Consider the following 15,520-nt stretch of genomic DNA (forward strand, 5'->3'; position numbering starts at 1 on the left):
CAAGTCTAATGCAAACAATTGCCCAAAGTCACTTAAATTATTCTGAAAAATGTATCTTAAAATAGACATAGTCCAGGTACACCTTAAGAACACATTTGTCAGAGGCACTTCAGCCATCCTTACACATAGTCCAGGGAAACTGAGTCAGGGTAAACCCTTACTCCTGACCATTCATCTCTCCCTCATACCAGTACATCCTGCTGCCACTACCTGCTCTTCATCCCATGTCTCAGCACTGTTTGTCCTAGCTGCTATCTCCCTTTTTAAGAGTGGGGTGGGAACTTGAGATATTGGTATATGTGCCCTTGGTAAGTAGGAGTGTGTATCTCCAGCTAGATAGTAACTTCAGGAGAATTATCCAAGAGTGAATAGTGTACTGAGAGGAAGTGAAAGAAAGTGAAAGTGAAAGTTGCTCAGTTGTGTCCAACTCTGCTGCCCCATGGACTGTAGCCTGCCAGGTTCCTCTGTCCATGGAATTCTCCAGGCAAGAATACTGGAGTGGGTAGCCGTTCCCTTCTCCAGGGGATCTTCCCAACCCGGGGATCAAACCCAGGTCTCCCACATTGCAGGCGAATTCTTTACCATTTGAGCCACCAGGGAAGCCCACTGGGAGGAAAGGAAGAAGATAATTTTATGTGAAGAAAAGAAAAATGCACTTTAAGAGGACAGAGTCACTGAAAGCAGAGGAGGAATAACTGATCAGCTTCACCTCAGACCACATGTATTTTGTCTCCATCCAAGTTATTAAGGTCAAAAAATTGAAGTGAAAAGGATCAATTCAGATCAACTGGTCTAAGCAGCATTTAACTGAAGAATATCTGAAATGTACAACCTCTTCAACCAGATGGTGAGTTACTGGAGAGCAGCAGCACTCAGGCTCCTTCCTAACTCCAGATGAGTCAGGATAGGATAATTCCTGGATAAATCATTCCAAAATTTCAACATGTTATCACAATAAAAGTGTATTTCTCGTTTATTGAAGCCTATAGCCAGGTTTAGTTTGGGGTGATGATAGGGTTCTGCTCTATGTAAATATTCAGGAATATTATAGATGTTCAATATCTATTGAATGAAAAAATAATTAATGGGAAATATGTACTATTTGTAGCTATACAAGTTAACGTACACTATAAAGAACCAAATTCACAAGAAAAATATCTAAGGTTTAGAGCATGAAATAATTGTCAGTCTCACTGATAATATGAAAAATGAAGCTAATCTAAAATTTATTTTCTCATGTTTAACTGTTCTACAAGATAACTGAGGTTCAAAAAGAAGGATTGGAAAAATTTTTTCAGTAAAACATCCAATAGTACATATTGGGTTGGCCAAACAGTTATTTGGGGATTTTCTGTAGGGTAATACAGAAAAACCTGAACAAACTTCACGGCCAACCCAATGTTTTAATCTATATGAGCCCTATAGTCTCTATTACAGATGCTTGCTTTGCATTGGCTACAAAAGCAGCCATAGACAGTCCATAGATGAATGAGCAGGTTTGTGTAATAAAACTGCATGGTAGTCACTGAAACTTGAATTTTATATAATTTTCCTGTGTCACATTCGTCTTTTGATTTCCCCCCAAGTATTAAAAGATCTTCATAAGAAAAATTTTGATAATTTAAACTTCATCAAAATAAACATGTCTCTTGAAAAAATACCTTAAAAGCATGAAAGACAAGCCGTAGATTGAGATGTTAATATTTGCTAGCCACATAGCTACTAAGGATTCTAAAACTATAATTTATAAAAGATTCTCAAAACTCAGTATTGTGAGAACAAACAGTTAAATTTTTAAGATGAGCAAAAAAAAAAAAAAAAGATACGCGGGTGGCAAATAAACACATAAAAAGATGCTCCAACTAATTTATCTTTAAGGAAATGCAAATTAAAACTACAGTAAGACACCACTATGCAGAAATTAGAATGACTAAAATTTTAAAAGACTGACAATACCAGCAACCGATAAGGATAAGGGCGAGTTAAGACTGCCATATAATGGTAGCAAAAACATTAAATGGTACACTGCTTTGCAAAAAAGTTGGACAGTTTTGTTTGTTTTTTTGTTTGTTTTTAATTAACATTCACCTACAATGCTAAATTTTGAGGTGGATACAGAGCAACTGAAACTCTCACAGATTGCTCCAGGGAATGAAAAATCTATAGTCACCTGAGAAAACAGTTTGGCAATTTCTTACATACTTGAAATACATTTACCATATAAACCAACAATGTCACCCCAAAAGTTTTACTCATTGAATGATAATATAGATTCACACAAAAATCTGCATGTGAGTATTCGCCTCAGTTTTATTTGTAACTTTGTGAAAGTGTCAACAATCCAATCGTTCCTCACTTGGGGAATGGATAAACTTCAGTGAGTCCACACATTAAATTCTACACAGCAATAAAAAGGAAAAAACCAATACACACAACTACATGAATGAATCTTAAAACACACTATACAAAGTAAAAACAGCCAGACTCAAAATGCTATACCCATTTTAAATTCCATCTTAGGAAACTTTGGAAAAAGAGAAAGTTAAAAGGGCCTTCCCTGATAATTCAGTTGGTAAAGAATCCACAGGCAATGCAGGAGACCCTGGTCCAATTCCTGGGTCAGGATGATCCACTGGGGAAGGAGTAGGCTACCCACTCCAGTAATCTTGGGCTTTCCTGGTGGCTCAGCTGATAAAGAATCTGCCTGCAATGCGGGAGACCTGGTATCAACCTCGGGGTTGGGAAGATCCCCTGGAGAAGGGAAAGACTACCCACTCCAGTATTCTAGGATGGAGAATTCCATGGACTGCATAGTCCATGGGGTCACAAAGAGTTGGATGCAACTGAACAACTTTCACTTTAAGCTTTTCTAGATTCCCTACATATGCATTAATATGTATTTGTTTTTGTTTTTGGAATCTAGGAAAGTAGTACTGATGAGCCTACTTTCAGGGAAGGAATGGAGACGCGGAAGCAGAGAATGAACTTATGGACACAACAGAGGAAGGAGAGAGTGGAATGAATTGAGAAAGTAGCATCGAATATATACAGTATTAAGTGTAAAATAGATAGCTGTGGGAAGCTGCTGTAATACAAGGAGCCCAGACGGTGCTCTTTGATGACCTAGACAGTTGGGGTGAGGGAAGGGGATATGTATTATTACTGACTCGAGTTGTACACAGAATCCAGCACAGCATTAAAAGCAATTTCCCTCATATTATAAAATAACTAAAACTGAAAATAAAAAACTATATTAGTGGTTTCCAGGAGCTTGGATTAGAGAAAGCATTGGCAAAAAAGCGGCATGGGGGAAATTCTTTTTATGATGGAACTGTTCTAATCGTTAAAAACATGAACTTGCCATTCTGTCTCTTGTTTTTATTAGGAGAGTTAAAAAAAAAAAAAAAGAATCCTATCAACCCTCTAGAGCTAGTATAAGATTAAGTGACACAAAATAATTGCAAAATATCAAGTACCAAATGTGGGATCAACAAATACACTCTAAGAAAACTATACTCAATATCCTGTAATAAACCATAGTGGTTTATTAAATCATACAAAAAATAATACATTAATATGTATAACTGAATCAGTGTGCTGTACACTGATTAACATTATAAATCAACTGTACTTCAAAAAAATAAATGTAAAAGAACACACTGTTAAATCAGTGTTAGTTACTTTCTGCCACTGTAAAAGTGAAGTCGCTCAGTCATGTCTGGCTCTTTGCGACCCCATGGACTATAGCCTACTAGGCTCCTCCATCTATGGGACTTTCCAGGCAAGAATACGGGAATGGGTTGCCATTTCCTTCTCCAGAAGATCTTCCCAACCCAGAGATTGAACCCGGGCCTCCCACATTATAGGCAGATGCTTTACCCTCTGAGCCACCAGGGAAGTCACTGTACTGTAAAGTAAATTAATTATTCTTCTTCTGCTGCTAAGTTACTGCTAAGTTGCTTCAGTCGTGTCTGACTTTGTGCGACCCCATAGACGGCAGCCCACCAGGCTCCCCCCATCCCTGGGATTCTCCAGGCAAGAACACTGGAGTGGGTTGCCATTGCTTTCTCCAATGCATGAAAGTGAAAAGTCAAAGTGAAGTCGCTCAGTCGTGTCGGACTCTTAGCAACCCCATGGACTGCTGCCTACCAGGCTCCTCCATCCATGGGATTTTCCAGGCAAGAGTACTGGAGTGGGGTACCATTATTCTTCAGTGTTTGCCTAATCCAGGTCTTTGCCTTCTCATAGGACCCATACACGTGCGGACCATGAAGTATAACTGGAGAACTAACTACTGAGCTGTTGTTACTTGAATAAATAAGTGGAACCAGTTATTTCACATGAGAGGGACCAGAGTTAATTTCAAAATGTACTAGTAGCTTCAGGCAAATAGCCAAAAGCTGCTTTATTTTGTAAGCAAATTACCCCATCATGGCCCCTCCTGGAGATTAATTCTGAAAAGATAACATTGTTTTAGACTAAAGCAGCTCCACCCTGGGATGGGGGTTGGCAATGAAGGACAGATGGAATTTCAGTTGGTCTACTGTCTTCCTGGGTTCTTTGAGCACAGCTTGCTCAACCTGTTCATTCTTGACAAGAGTTATATCCTGTAAAGATCACACCCAAAGTATAAATTCAAATATTGCTTGAGGCTTAGGTGTCTCTATCTGATTTTCAGGCCACAGATGACTATTTCCTTTTAAGCAAGAAACCAATGAATTAGACTCCTAGGGATACATAATTTCAGGAAAGAAAAACATAATATTTATTATTTTTTTCCAAGTTATAAAAGTTATAGATGCAAAAAGGGACATTGAGATATTACAGAAAAGTATAAAAAAATGTAAAGCTTTTCATTCCTAAGAAATAATGGCTAATAAAGTACACTATATGTGTGTGTGTGTGTATATATACACACACACATTTTTGCTTTAATTCTATCTTAGTTCCATAAACATCAATATTAATGACATCCAGGTTTTTAGAAGAACAGCTCTGAGCAGGTTTCCATATATGAATCAGAATTGTGTGGTTGTTCTTTGCTTGACCTTGGTGACCTTGAAGAAGAAAAAGATAAACAATGAGATGAACCTGATTATATATTTCTCCCTTCATTCACACTGTCACATCCCTTTTCCTCTTCCCACCTAAGAGGCTCTTCTCTGAGTCTCACCTAGCTTATTTAGTGAATTCCTATCTTTTGAGCCACCACCCCCAATTCTTTGTTGGAACCCTCAAATGAGATAGGCACTCATACCCAGCATAAGTGCATGTAGACAGGCAGGAGTTTTGGAGAACAGAGAGAAGAATCAATTATACTCAAGGCCAAGAGTTGAGGGGAAAGTTCTTACTGGGAGGAAAGGTGGAAGGAAGGGACAAAAGCTATTCCTGGTGCCATGCTGTGAAGGAAGGATTGGGATGTCTCATTGAGAGCCTGAGAACTGGCAAGACTAAAGAGCATGTGCATTTCTGAGTGCTTGGATATGTCAGCCTTTGTATTTGATCTGTTTGCATTCCAGTACAGGCACACCTCAGAGATAGTATGGGTTCAGTTCCAGACCACTGTGACAAGGAGAATATTGCAATAAAATGATACATATTTTTTTTTTTTGCTTTCCCAGTACATATAAAAGTTATGTTTATATAATACTATACTGCAGTCTATTAACTGTGCAAGAGCATCAATGTACATAACTGAATCAAAAAATACTTTATTACTAAAAAACATTAATCATCTGAATTTTCAGTGAGTCATAATTTTTTTTTTTTTTTTTTCTGGAGGAGGATCTTGCCTGGATACTGATGGCTGCCAACTGATGAAGCTGATGTTTGCTGAAGCTTGGGTTAGTTGTGGCAATTTCTTAAATAAGAAAATGATGGATTTTGTTGGAATGACTGACATTTCCTTTCATGGAAAATCTGTCTGTAGTATGCAATGCTGTTTGATAGTGTAGAGGAAATTTATCACCCCCAAAAGATGTCTTTCAGGCATGAGGATTAACTTATATTGATTATTTTTAAGAAACAGAAGCCTCTGGAAATATTTCTTTTCACAGCCCCTTTAGTACCTAAAAGATACTTGCTCCTGGGAAGGAAAGTTATGAGCAACCTAGACAGCATATTAAAAAACAGAGACATTACTTTGCCAACAAAAGTCCTTTTAGTCAAAGATATGGTTTTTCCAGTAGTCATGTATGGATGTGAGAGTTGGACTATAAAGAAAGCTGAGCACAGAAGATTTTATGCTTTTGAACTGTGGTGTTGGAGAAGACTCTTGAAAGTCCCTTGGACTGCAAGGAGATCCAACCAGTCCATCCTAAAGGAAATCAGTCCTGAATCGGAAGGACTGATGCTGAAGCTGAATCTCCAATACTCTGGCCACCTGATGCAAAGAACTGACTCATCTGAAAAGACCCTGATGCTGGGAAAGATTGAGGGCAGGAGGAGAAGGGAATGACAGAGGATGAGATGATTGGATGGCATCACCGACTCAATGGACATGAGTTTGTATAAACTCTGGGAGCTGGCGATGGACAGGGAGGCCTGGAGTGCTTCAGTCCATGAGGTCTCAAAAAGTCAGACGTGACTGAGTGACTGAACTCAACTGAACTTAGCTACCTAAAGAATTTAGTTAAAGAGGCTGTTCCCAGAATAAAGGTCTCGTAAGAGGTATCTGCAAAGAATATGGGCTAAGTGTGGTAGAGGAAACTTTGCAAGGTCCATAGAGTAGAATTCACTCTCTGTCCCATCTTCTCTGGATGTCCAGCAAACATTTGTTTACTATAACATTTGTTTTTCCATCTCCATGTGAATTGTCTTCCTCCCCAGTGGAGGTCTCAAACAACTACCCCTGACATTCTCTTTTATCATTAACTGCTATGGTATCTAACTGAAGATGGTATTTAAATTGAGGGTTTCAGCCATTTTGGTAAGCTATTCATTTTTTCTGGGTCTCTCATGAATCAGTCAGTTCAGTTGCTCAGTTGTGTCCGACTGTCTGTGAACCCACGGACTGCAACGCCAGGCTTCCCTGTCCATCACCAACTCCTGGAGATTGCTCAAACTCATGTCCATTGAGACGGTGATGCCATCCAACCATATCATCCTCTGTTGTCCCCTTCTCCTCCTGCCTCCCATCTTTCCCAGCATCAGGATCAGTTGTTCACATCAGGTGGCCAAAGTATTGGAGCTTCAGCTTCAGCATCAGTCCTTCCAATTCAGGACTGATTTCCTTTAGGATTATCTGGTTTGATCTCTTGCTGTCCAAGGTACTCTCAAGAGTGTTCTCCAAACCACAGTTCAAAGACATCAATTCTTTGGCACTCAATTTTCTTTATGGTCCAACTCTCACATCCATACATGATAACTGAACAAATCATAGCTTTGACTATACAGACCTTTGCTGGCAAAGTAACATCTCTGTTTTTTAATATGCTGTCTAGGTTTGTCATAACTTTTCTTCCAGGGAGCAAGCTAGTAGGACATGTGTCCTCTCCATGTACACATGTTATTAAACTTTTGTTTGCATTTCTCTTGTTAATCGATCTCATTTTAATTCTTAGACCAGTCTAAAGAACTTAGAAGAGTAGAAGAAATTTTCTTTCCTCACCAACAATAACCATAGTATAACTTTTTTCCAAAATTAGAGCCAAACTTCTCAAAGCCTGCCACTGTTTTATCAACTAAGTTTGTATAATATTCTAAATCCTTTGTTGTTTCAACAATATTCACAGCATCATCCTCAGGAGTAGATGACATTTCAAGAAGCTATCTTCTTTGCTCACCCAGAGATGGTTAGATAGCATCACAAAGTCAATGGACATGAATTTGAGGAAACTCTGGGAGAAGGAGGAGGCCTGGTGTGCTGCAGTCCATTGGGTCACAACGAATTGGGCATGACTTAGTGACTGAACAAGAACAACAAGAAGCAACACCACATCTATTAAAGTTATCATCAAAGTCCAATAATTCAGTAACATCTTCATGCTCCACTTCCAACTGTAGTTCATTTTCTACCACATCGGCCATTACTTCCTTCACTGAAGTCATGAACCTTTCAAAATCATCCATGAGGGATGGAATTAATTTCCTTCAAATGCTTATTCATCTTGGTATTTTGATCTCTTCCCATGAAATATGAATGTTCTTGATGACATCTAGAATGCTGAATCCTTTCCAAAAGGTTTTTATTTGACTATGCCTAGACCCATCAGAAGACTCATATCTGCTGCAGTTATAGCCTGGTGAAATGTGTTTCTTAAATCATGACCCATGGGCTGCAGAATGGATGTTATGTTAGCATGACAACATTAATTTTTTTCATATATCTCCACAGGACATCTTGGGTGACCGGGTACATTGTCAATGAGCAGCAATATTTTAAAAAAGAATCTTTTTTTTTTTTCTTTTTCTAAACAGTAGATCTCAGCAGTGGACTTAAAATACTCAGTAAAACATGTTGTAAACAGACGTGCTATCATCCAGGCTTTATTGTGCCATTTATAAGAGCAAAAGCAGAAAAGATTTAGCATTCTTAAGGACCCTAAGATTTTCAGAATGGTCAGTGAGCATTGGCTTCAACTTAGTCGCCAGCTGCATTAGCCCATAACAGTAGAGTCAGTCTGTCCTTTGAAGCTTTTAAGCCAGGCAATAACTTCTCTTCTCTATCTGTGGAAATCCTAGATGATACCTTCTTACAATATAAGACTGCTTCATCTTCTTTGAAAATCTGTTGTGGAGTGTAGCAATCATTATTAATCATCTCTGCTAGGTCTTCTGGATAACTTGCTGCAGCTTCTATATCAGCAGCACTTACTGCTTCATCTTGTACATTTATGTTAGAGAAAACTTCTTTCCTTAAACCTAATGAATCAATTTCTGCTAGCTCCAAACTTTCCTTCTGCAGATTTCTCATGTCTCTCAGCCTTCATGGCATTTAAGTGTTAGGGCTTTTCCCTAAGAATGATTTCTATCCAGACCACAAAAATTTTCCATGTCAACAATAAGGTTGTTTTGTTGTCTTATCATTCATAGGTTCACTGGCATAACATGTTTAATTTATTTAAAAAATTTTTGCATTCACAACTTGTCTATTTGTTACAAGAAGCTTAACTTTTGACAGCTTTTTTTCCTTTCTCACTGAGCTTAATCATTTCTAGTTTTTTTATTTAATGTGAGAGATGTATAACACTTCCTTTCACTTGAACACTTAGCAGCTTCTATAGAGTTATTAAATGACCTAATTTCAACATTGTTTTGCCTCAGGGAATTGGGAGACCAAGGAGAGGGAGACAGATGGGGGAACTGTCCATCAGTGGAGCAGTCAGAACATTGATAACATTTATTAAAGAATTCCCCGTCTTATACAAGCGTGCAGTTCATGGCACTCCAAAATGATTTCAATAGTAACATCAAAGATCACTAACCCCAGATCAAAATGACAAATACAAGAATTCAAGAAAAAGCTTGAAATATTAGGAGAATTGCCAAATATGACACAGACACTCAACGTGAAAAATGTTTTGGGAAAACGACTCCAGGAGACTTACTCTACACAGGATTGCTACAAATCCTTTATTTGTACAACAAACCAAAGAAAAAGCAAATATCTATGATGCACAAGACAGTGAAGTATAATAAAGCAAAGTATGCCATTAGTAGCCTTTGTTAGTATTCAAAGAATCCATTCCACATGAATGTGTGAGTTTGACAAAAATCATGGAATTTGTCCCATAGGACCAATCACCTCTGTTGTTGACCAACATGTGTATCTCACCAAAGGCAGGTAACTTTGTGTTCTGAAAGGCTCAGAGGCATCCTTGATCATTTATTAATAGATCTGAAATGGGCAAGTAACTACCCTCTGAGATAAAAGATATTTCCTCCATTTTATAGATGTTGAATCAGAAGTTTTTAGTATTTAAGTTATTAGTCAACTAGCAAATCATAGAACCAGTATTCAAAATAAATTTGCCTTAAAAAGTCAAAATTTAATAATTAATCCACCTGATCTTAAAATTCAAACAACTTTATAATATTCAGCTTAGATATAGATTTTGATAGACTTTCTGAAGTTTCTCTCTTTAATATGATTAAAAATACCCTTAAATGAAAACTAATAGATGTTAATGAAAGAAACTGAAGATGACACAAACAGATAGAAAGATATACCATGTTCCTGGATTAGAAGAATCAATATTGTTCAAATGACTATACTACCTAAGGCAATGTACAGATTTAATGCACTCCCTATCAAATTACCAGTAGCATTTTTTACAGAACTCCAAAAAGTTTGTAATTTGCATAAAACTACAACAGACCACAAATAGCCAAAATGATCTTGAGAAATAAAAATGGAGCTGGACAAATCATGTTCCCTGACTACAGACAATATTACAAAGCTATAGTCATCAGAATAGTATGGTACTGCCACACACACACAAAAAAAGACATATAGATCAATGGCACAGGCTAGAGAGCCCAGAAAGAAGCCTACGCATTTATGGCCAATTAGTTGATGACAAACGAGGCAAAAATATACAATGGAGAAAAGACAGTCTCTTCAGTAAGTGGTGATGGGAAAACTTGATAGGTATGTCTAAAAGAATCAAACCAGGACATTCTCTAACACCATTAAAAATTAAACTCAGGATGGATTAAGGACTTAAATGTAAGTCTGGATACACTAAAACTCCTATCAGAAATATAGGCAGAACAATCTTTGAAGTAAGTTGAAGCAATATTTTTTGGATCAGCCCCCTAGAGTAATGGAAATAAAAACAAAAATAACCAAATTGGACCTAATCAAACGTAAAAGATTTTGCATAGCAAAGGAAACCATAAATAAAACAAAAAGACAACCCACAGACTGGGAGAAAGTGTTTGCAATGGATGCTAAAAACAGGGATTAATTTACAAAATATACAAAGAGCTCATACAGCTTAATATCAAAACTCAAACCCAATCAAGACATGGGCAGAGGACTAAATAAGCATTTCTCTAAAGCAGACATATAGATGGAATACAGACTCATGAAAAGATGCTCAATATTGCTTATCATTGGAAAAATGAAAATCAAAAATACAATGACTGTCACCTCACACCAGTCAGAATGGCAATCACTAAAAAGTCTTAAAGTAACAAATGCTGAAGATGATGTGGAGAAAGTGAAACCCTCTTACACTGTTGGTGTGAACATAAATTGGTGCATCCACTCTGGAGAACAGTATGGAGGTTCCTTAAAAAACTAAAAATAGAGTTACCATATTATCCTACAATCACTCTCCTGGGCAAATATCTGGAGAAAACTAATTTGAGGAGATACATGCAGCCCAATGTTCATAGCAGCACTATTTACAGTACCAAGACATGTACGTAACCTATACGCCCATTGACAGATGAATGAATATAGAAGATCGGGGGTAACAATGGAATGCTACTTAGCCATAAAAAGAATAAAATAATGCCATTTTCAGTAACATGGATGAACCTAGTGATTTTCATACTGAATGAAGTAAGTCAGACAAAGGACGAATATCATATGATATTACTTACATGTGGATTCTAAAAAAGAAAAAAAAAAAAGAAAGAAAGAAAGAAAGAAAGATATAAATGAACTTACCAAACAGGAAAAGACTGACAGACACAGAAACAAATTTATGGTTACCAAAGGGGATAGTGTTGGGGGGAGGGGAAATAAATTAAGAGTTTAGGATTAACATATACACATTACAATATATAAAATAGGTAAGTAACAAGGACCTACTGTATAGCTCAGAGAATTATACTTGATTTCTTATAATAACCTACAATGGGAAAGATTCTGAAATGAATATATATACACGTGTATGTGTGAATACAATATATAAATATGTGTGTGTGTGTGTGTGTGTAAGTGAATCCCTTTGCTGTACACTTTAACCTACATTTTAAAATATCCTTAAAAAAAAAAAAAAAGAATGATGAAAAGGGACTTCACACACACTAAATGACAAGGATTAGTTATTTCACCTGATGGACTCTCTGTGTAATAGCAGCAGTATAGTTTTCTTAAAGACTTCTACTTTGGAACAATGATGACCCACCAGAAGCTCTCACCTTGATGTAACTATGAATTACAGATCTCAGCTGCCTCTTAGCCCCGCGTTCTGCCAATTCAAAGCACACGAGTGTAAGTCTGTCACCCTCTTCACAGTTGATACTGGTTAGTCGCTGTCCATAAACCACGACTTCCATCACTCCTGTATCATCTCGTATTTCATAATATATTAATTCACTACATGCCCATTTCTGCAAAAGAAAATCAGCATTCATCTTTTGAGGACTGGATCAGGAATTACCACAACTTTGAAAAATGGAGTGTTAGTGGAAACTCTTCTCTCAGAACAGTGAATATGAGCTAGAGGTCCAAGTATTACAGGTATCAAATAGTGTAAGATATCTTGTTCAGTTTATCCTCCCATTTAAATTCTCTTTTCTTCCTTTAGGTGTTTGTGTGCTGGGTCATTCTAGAAAAAGGGATTACTTCCCTAATTTTTCCTGCTTCCATCTAAGAATAGCTGAGATTTCTTGAGGAACTTAGATGTGGTGTGGTCTGATAAGCATCAGAGGCTTTTTTGGATTTCCCTAGCTTCCCTGGTGGCTCAGATGGTAAAGCATCTGCCTGCAATGTGGGAGACCCGGGTTCGATTCCTGGGTCAGGAAGATCCCCTGGAGAAGGAAATAGCAGTGCACTCCAGCACTCTTGCCTGGAGAATCCCATGGATGGAGGAGCCTGATAGGCTACAGTTCATGGGGGTCGCAATAAGTCGGACATGACTGAGTGACTTCACCATGAAGAACAGAGAAGAAAGGCTATTCCTGTCTTATGATGAATCTAAAAGAGATTGCTACAAATCCTCCTTAAGTTGATTGTTACTTCAATATGTAATTCTTTCCTCTATCTTCTGTATCTATTCATTCTTCCCTAATCTGCCCAAATCTTGACTCTAGATCATCTTGTTCCGTTGTTCTGGTTTCTATGTCACTTACTTTACTCATCAATTCTGCTAATGCTCATGTATGCACAGTTTCTATAATAGAGTGCACACACACACACACACACAAAAAAAAAAAAAAAAAACCAAGGGATAAGTAAAGAGCCACCCTAGAAGACATATATAATGGAATATAAAACATATTTCACATAAAAGTTAGGTCAGCTAAGTTTAGTATTTCTATGAAGTGTTGGGACTAAAATACCTACTCTGATTCTAAGAATTCACCTAAATTCTACCTTTTATTGTCCATATAATAAATTTTAAAATGAAATGGCTTGGTTTCTCACATTTTTTCAATATCGATATTTCTCACTTAATTAATGCTAATGTTTTTGGCTCAACGATTTTTTGATGAAAGAATGCAAAGATGTGAGAACACTTTACAGTTCAGATGATCAAAATCTTAGCTAATTGTTATTAAGAGCAGATTCTAGGGCAAAGCAGTCTACTGATTTCTCATCTTGTTTGTTACAGTTGAAATCCAAGCTTGAAAGAACAATTCTTTATTCACAAACTAACTTAAACTGTCACTGAAATAGGTAGGTAGAACAAAAAAAAAAAAAAACAAACACCCCCACACACAATTATAAGGAGTGCTTTCACTATGTTAACATGTTAATAATATGTTAATAGATAAATATAAATATAAATTCTGCACAGGGTGGCTGTGAATGGATCAGTACAGCTCATAAAATACTCTGATTTCTGGTGAATCACTTTCTTAAAAACTTGCATGTTGTTATGGCAAGAAGAATGTTAAGAAATTATCAGCCCTACATTCTGAAGTGAAAGACTGGACCCAACTATCCCTGGTCAGAAAGGCTTTGAGTTCCTGTATTTATTAACTTTATTCACTTGACAGTTAAGATTTTTGAATTCTGGGATTGCAAAAGAAATATTGCAAAACAATGACGTGGACTTACCTTATGCACCACAAAAACCCCATTCACAAATGTTCCTAGGCGTTGCAGATAAAGATGACTGATTTTAGGAGTTGCCTTTGCCTTTTGAATTAGGCTTTTAGAGATCTCCATCTTTCGGTCAGGGTTAACATCAGACACAGAGAAGACACTGAACACTTCCAGGAACCCATTGCGGCCAATATAATCTGATATGGCAATGACTTTATTGGGGATGAACTTCTCCTTCAGGGCAACGTTAAAAATCTTCACTTGGAAGAACCGACTCTCAGTAGCCACTGTGGCATGAAACATCATCTTGCCTTCTTTGACATCATATATAAATGGTTCCGTTGCCTTCAGCACCATCACTTCTTTGGGGCCCCTCTGTAAGCCCTCCTCTCTGGAAGCTTCTTTAGGTACAGACTTCAATCTTGGTTTCTACTTAGAAGTACACACCAAAAACAGGCACAATTTAGAAAAAGAATATAGTTTCATTCCCTAATGAAAACCATCTATGGCTTAATGTTGAACCTCAATAAAGAACATAATAGGGTAGAGCTTGAGGGAAAAGAAAAAAAAATTAGACAAAGGTCACTAACATGGTATAAATAAACTAATGGAATAATGGAGAAGATTTAATTGGTGATTTCTCTCTTTTTTTTTTTTCCATTGATTTATGAGTGTGGTAGGAAGAATATTTTTCTTTAAAAAGTGTTAGCTCAAAAGAAAAAGTATTTTTTTCCCAAGAAAAACTATGTAGAGTACAGAGGCAGTAGACAGTAGCAATGTTGCTGTGTAGTGATTTCTAGTAGAGATGAGAATGCAAAAATCATCTTAAATTATCCCATTAACTTATTTTCGTGCACGGATTAATATACAAAGGCTCAGATGGTAAAGTGTCTGCCTGCAATGCGGGAGACCTGGATTCCAGGGTCAGGAAGATCCTCTGGAGAAGGAAATGGCCATCCACTCCAAGACTCTTGCCTGAAAAATCCCATGGACAGAGGAGCCTGATAGGCTACAGTCCATGGGGTCGCAAAGAGTTGGACACGACTGAGCGAATTCATTTCATTTCAATGATGAACTAGTGATACTGTGCAGGCCTTGAGGGGCTTCTGGGCACAAGGCTTTTGTGTGCCCCATTTCTTTGACTATAGGAAGAAGCCTTCATTCAACCTCCGTGACCTTCCCTGAGTTCAAGCAACTATTAATTGAGGAAGGAAGTAAATGGGAGACCAAGAAGAAAGAGTAGCCTTGGGGCAAGGTACTATTTCCCCATCAAAGGATACAAACAAAAATATCTTTAATCTATTTTGCAGATACTGAATCCTCCTCCAGATGGGAGAAGTTAATTAATGATTAACAATGATATGCTGCCTACAAGCATGTAGATTCCAGACCAGCTGGACTTGAAGGTTGTTGGTGCTGACTCCTACTTAGCTCATCACCAACCCATTATAAGAATGTCCATGAGCTTATCATGCCTTCTTTTACTGTAAAACTTGCCACTATCTTCCTCAAGTTGAGATATATAGGTTTGAGGGCATTAGCCCACTGTGTCCCCTTTTGCCTGGCAAAGCA

The 15,520-nt window shown here is 37.5% G+C and overlaps 1 protein-coding gene across 8 annotated transcripts in view; it reads right to left on the reverse strand.

Moving 5' to 3' along the window:
- Positions 1-2,292: 2,292 nt before the first annotated feature.
- The window catches only part of LOC101112936 (interferon-activable protein 203), a 66,146-nt gene continuing 52,918 nt past the window's right edge, over positions 2,293-15,520 (reverse strand). For 4 of the 8 annotated variants that reach the window (XM_042256208.2, XM_060415103.1, XM_004002644.6 and 1 more), the window contains 3 exons: positions 13,961-14,377; positions 12,097-12,288; positions 2,293-5,057 (listed from right to left, as the gene is read on the reverse strand). In XM_042256208.2, the coding sequence (XP_042112142.1) occupies positions 5,019-5,057; positions 12,097-12,288; positions 13,961-14,377 (648 nt within the window). In that variant the 3' untranslated portion in view covers positions 2,293-5,018. Of the gene's footprint in view, positions 5,058-9,548; positions 12,289-13,960; positions 14,378-15,520 lie in introns of those variants that run through there. The other 4 variants (XM_060415092.1, XM_060415097.1, XM_060415089.1 and 1 more) reach the window with 1 other exon arrangement.

Source organism: Ovis aries, chromosome 1, assembly GCF_016772045.2.
Source record: "Ovis aries strain OAR_USU_Benz2616 breed Rambouillet chromosome 1, ARS-UI_Ramb_v3.0, whole genome shotgun sequence".
Classification (NCBI taxonomy): Eukaryota; Metazoa; Chordata; class Mammalia; order Artiodactyla; family Bovidae; genus Ovis; species Ovis aries.